The 5033-nt window shown below is 43.7% G+C and overlaps 1 protein-coding gene across 1 annotated transcript in view; it reads left to right on the forward strand.

Annotated features, from left to right (window-relative positions):
- The window catches only part of aatkb (apoptosis-associated tyrosine kinase b), a gene marked incomplete at its 5' end in the record, with an annotated part of 20496 nt that extends 16288 nt beyond the window's left edge, over positions 1–4208 (forward strand). Inside the window, 1 exon segment of the mRNA XM_037691679.1 lies at positions 1404–4208. Within this exon segment, the coding sequence (XP_037547607.1) occupies positions 1404–1432 (29 nt within the window).
- Positions 4209–5033: the final 825 nt, after the last annotated feature.

Below are 5033 nucleotides of genomic sequence, written 5' to 3' on the forward strand. Positions count from 1 at the left end.
TGGAAATTCCTCAGGGAGGGGGTGGTGAGCATCAGATCACATGTTCTCCAGGTGAATTCAGATAAGATGACCTTCAAGGCCAGCCAAGGGAGCCAAATTCAGATAAACACAGTTGTTTTGGGGACAGGCAGAACTTAATGACATCTACCTTGAGTCTGTGTTGGTCCACTCGGTTCTGAAATGTCCAAATTAACATGGCCACACCGATGGAACGTGACTGAGTAAAATCCCCGAGATCTGATCCATTCAGCCCAAAGCATTTGAGTCTGGGTACTCGAGACACGAACCAAGCCATCATAAAGGCAAGCAGCGTGATCGGGTCCAAATTTGCTGCTGACGACTTCCTTGATTGTAGATAAAACCAGCACCAGCTGAATCCAAAAAGCAGGAACCAGTTATCGTGAATCCAAGTAAATATGCGTCCTTAAAATCCACAGATGGCAGCAGAGATAGACACATCATGAAGTCTTCCAGTCGATAAGATATCCAGCTGCGTGCGTGCCAACAGGGCAAATCGACTCGCCTAAAGCCTGTCTTCTCTTCAAGAAATGTTGTAAATTAGGGACCAACTGATCAAATCAAGTCCATAATTATGGTTCGGAAGAAATGTAGAGAGGCTCAGAAGCAGTTTCACAGACAGACAGAGCAGCAAAGCGGAGAGGGAGGGAGGGAAGCGTCCGATCTCGTGGGGAGCGAGTGGTGAGGTGAAGTGTGTATATATATATATATATATATATATATATATATATATATATATATATACTTTTATTATTATTATTGTTATTTAATCTGTCCTGAGGACCTGATTTAACTTTGATAGATTTTTCTATCTGGATTATTTAAAAGCAGCTTGAAGCCTGAATGCTTCAACACTTTGAGCAAAGTTTCCAAAGTTTTCAACTAATGAACCACAAAGCCTTTGCAGGCAGACGTATTTCAGCTTCATTAAAATAAATAAAAATAACAACTATAGCTATAACAACAGCTAACAATTAGACAATAAATACATTTTTAATTTTCTATGAATTATCTCAAAAGCCCTCAGTTGGTGTTTTACTCCAGTTACAGATTACTTTAATTGGTCGACCCAGAAATGGTGCAAACATTTTCTGCTGCTCGACAGGAAGTAAGGATCGAAACACGATAAATGTTTTGACCAGTTACCCAGTCAGTGCTGCAAACTGGTGCGAAGCCTCTAAAACTGGACCACGTCATTAAAACAGGACTGAATGGGATTTAAATGAGACGTGGGACTACATGAAGCTGCAGTTTACGATCAGCTCCTGCTCTGTAGACACGGCAGGAAGAGAAATGAACAGATGTGTAGCGCCGAATCATTTTACTGCAACCTTCCTGAGAACAGCTGCAGCTTTTCTTTCTGCTTTGTGTCGTTTGTTCTGCAGGAAGCAGCGAAGATGGAGACAAAGAGTAGGACGCTGTGGGTTTGACCAGGACCGTCTTCGCATGACTCCATGTTTCTGTCTTACCGTCAGGTTCTTAAAACACAAGACAGTGCCTCTTCCCGCCTGCAGACACTTTTACAAAACCCTGTCGGACCTCGGCGTCGGACCAGTCGTAGTTTAGAAAAGAGAACCATGAAGATTTCTAGAATATGAACCTTCACGGCGTGAATGATTCATACATGAGAATAAAATTGTGTATTTTTTGGATCTAAGAGACACAGTGGAAGGAAAGGCTCCTAAAATAACTTCATATCTGCCTTTTTCATTTTTATTTTTCACTCCTAACGATGTGGAACAGACTGTGCCGAGTTTTCAACACACGGCCGACCCCTGGGACACGACGGCACCGCTCCAGTCTTTGTACTTTCCAGGAAACGAGTTCCTTGCATTCATAAATACCACGAGGCATTACGAGTAAAATAATAATATTTGATCCTTTCAGAGACTAAAAGACGTTCTTGTGTGCAGCGGGACTGTTGGCATCCATCTGGATGGGAGCTGGTCTTTGTTCAAGACTCGTTTAAACAACAACCCGATTATTTCACTTGTTCTTTGCCGCATCAGAACCACGAATGGACCGTTTTACAAAAATATCACCACGGTTACAACCGGTCCGTCTTTACTGCATATCACACCAAAACAAGACGAAGGTTAAAACCACGTTCAGGTCTCACCTGTGGGTTCGTTTCTTCAGCACCGGGCAACAAGAGGCTGACGAGCACTTCTGCAGGAGCTGTAAAATAAGTAACGTGAGATCATTTTCTGCCTCGGCTCACAAGCACGTGTTATAAAAACGGGTTTGGGTAATCTGGACTTCATCACATTGATGCAAAGATCCTGTGAAGATCGCTGATCAACAAGAGCCGCCGTCACAACGTGGTGAAATATAAAAATTAAAACCTGACGTGTGGTTTGGACAAACTGTTCAGTTCAGCCCACTACCAAGAACTGGACCTGATGGTTGTAAATATGGTGGAACGAGGAGCTCGCTGCCGTGTGGTCAGTCTGAAGCAGGGTTAGGTTTCACATGAGCAGCGAACGTTGCTCAGAGAAGCAATAAATCTCAAGCTGGCCTTTAAAACCTTCAGAAGCTCCAGAGGACGGTCCAACGCTGAAGCTTGCTTTCATCACTCATCTCCCACTGGTTGGCCTTCAAGCTCCCACTACACAATATTAGCCCGTCGTCACTTGGAGCTGTGCGTTGTGGGGTTCTGGTTCCTTTTTAAAGCAGAAAGACTTGTAGGATCAGCTGATCGTCTTTGTGCCACACGTTTGAAGAACGCCACAGGAAGCAGCGCTGACGGCCGAGCAGCTCCTCTTTTATCCATCCGATGGAAGTTTGAACAGCTCGGGTGCAGAAAGCGCTCGGTTTGCTTGACCAACCACATCTTCCCTTCATTCAGAGTTCCTATGGAGCGAACAGATCTGCTCTGAACCAGGAGGTCCAGAAGAACCTGATGAAGACAGCAAACGACGAGGCTACTTCCAGAAATGATGATCAGGACTGTAAAGAGGTCGTTTGCTGTCAAAGCACCTTCAAATCTTTCAAGTGTTTCAAAAGGATCAGGGTCCATTCCTGAACATCTCTTGGGTCTCTTTCTGTGCAGCAGAGTTATTCTAAATGAAGAAACCTGGAGGAGTCTGGTCTGACGTGAGTCCTCTGCTCCACCAGACTCATCACTACGGTTATCGTTCTTGGTTCTTTAAAAAAATAAAAGATCTTCGTAAGGTCCTGTATTTACAAACTGCTGCATCTGAGTCGCTTTGTTCCACCTGTGGGATCAAAACTGCATCTGGTCTCGTCTTCATGCTTCTGTTTGAAAGAGGAATCAAAGAGTCGGCTCCGTCTTAACGACAATCTTCATAAATGTGGTTTTGGATGCAGAGCAGCAGCACAGCAGAGAGGGACTGGGAGGACGATGAACCGTTCTGCGTTAAACACGCAGTAAATCTCAGTTTTTGACTTCCTGTTTGTAAGAGATGGACGTTCGACTGCTGATCCTGAATATCGTGACTGTCGGGAGACATGTTTGTAATTTGGATCATTTCTGAAAGGAGCTCAGCTTCTACGAACTTCAGCCATAGTTTGTGTGTTCACCTTGATCAGCTGATCAAACTGTGGCTCCGTTTCTGTGAAGATCAAAGACGAGGCCCAGGAGCCGTGGGAACACACGATCCATGTCGTGTCTTCTAAGTGTCCAGGTTAGTGTAGAAACATGTAGTGAACTCAAGAAGTATTTGTACCTGTGAGGAGGAGGAGGAGGAGCTGGAGGAGGAGGAGCTGGAGGAGGAGGAGCTGGAGGATGAGGAGCTGGAATCTGTTCATTGTTGCCAAAGAGCTGAGGTGTTTCAGGTCCACGTTCAGGTCATAGGCGTAGCCAGGATTTTATGAGGGGCGGTTCGTTTGAAGAAAAAGTGGACCTGTAGGACTACTCTGATTGGTTCATTGGCGGTGGTACACATAACTTCAAATGTGTAAACAAGCTAATTAGCTAGCTAGTTAAAACACTGCTGTGTGAGGTAAATCTGTGTTACCAAATAGGCGGTTGTGAGTGGAGAAAGAGCAACACACTGAGAGGGGAATAGCGTGTGTGTGTCCAGTCTTCTATTCAGAACTCATCCCAGACACGAACGAACACTTCGGTACTCCCGAGTCCCGCCCGAACATACACAAAAAAAAAAAAAAAACACCGAAGAAGAATGAAAGACGTCATCCTCTTAAAGGCACAGTACCACTCCTTAACTCTAACAACATAAATGCAAACTAAGCCCGCAAATAATAACATTACTTCAATTGCAAAAATAACTCATCTTTTTACTTTGCTTTGTTAGACATTGTTTTTTATGAATGAAATTAATGAATTGAAAAATACAATACAATCCACATCTACACATAAAAAAATGACACTATAGAGTAAGATTAAAATTTCTCAAGACAAATGTAGTTTTGCAAAACCTTTTTTTTTTTACAATGCATAAGACAGTTTTGTCCAACATCTTATATCTCTGGATAGACAAGTGAGTCCAGCTCCATCCTCCTCGAGTGTTTGTTTGCAAACACATCAACAACTCTGTCAAGGTCAATGTGTTCTATATCTCGCGGGAGTTGTAGGTGGGACTTCATTGGCAAAGTGGGCGGTTCGTTCGAACCCCCCGAACCCCCCCTGGCTACGCGCATGCAGGTGCAGACGTTTTCTCCAAAATGGAGACCAAGAAGAAACGAGCCAGCAGCTCTGGTCTTGAGCTGAATGTGTGAATGTGCAGAAGGTCTGGGCTGCTGTCTGACCCCCCCCCCCCCCCACCCCCAACCCCGGCTCGGTCTCATCATTGCTTTCTGTTCTTTCAGCATAAATAAACTGGTTTACACGACTGGAAGCGTTCTTCATGTTTTCAGAAGTTCTCAGCTTCTAAAAATAAACTTAAGTTTTTAGAATTTTACAGATTCTGTGAGAATAAAATGCGTTGTGCAGATTAATCATTAAAGATTAAACCAACGTGCAGATTAATCATTAAAGATTAAACTAACGTGCAGATTAATCATTAAAGATTAAACCAACGTGCAGATTAATC

The sequence above is a fragment of the Nematolebias whitei genome, chromosome 17 (assembly GCF_014905685.2).
Source record: "Nematolebias whitei isolate Nwh7 chromosome 17, NemWhi1, whole genome shotgun sequence".
In the NCBI taxonomy this organism is placed as follows: Eukaryota; Metazoa; Chordata; class Actinopteri; order Cyprinodontiformes; family Rivulidae; genus Nematolebias; species Nematolebias whitei.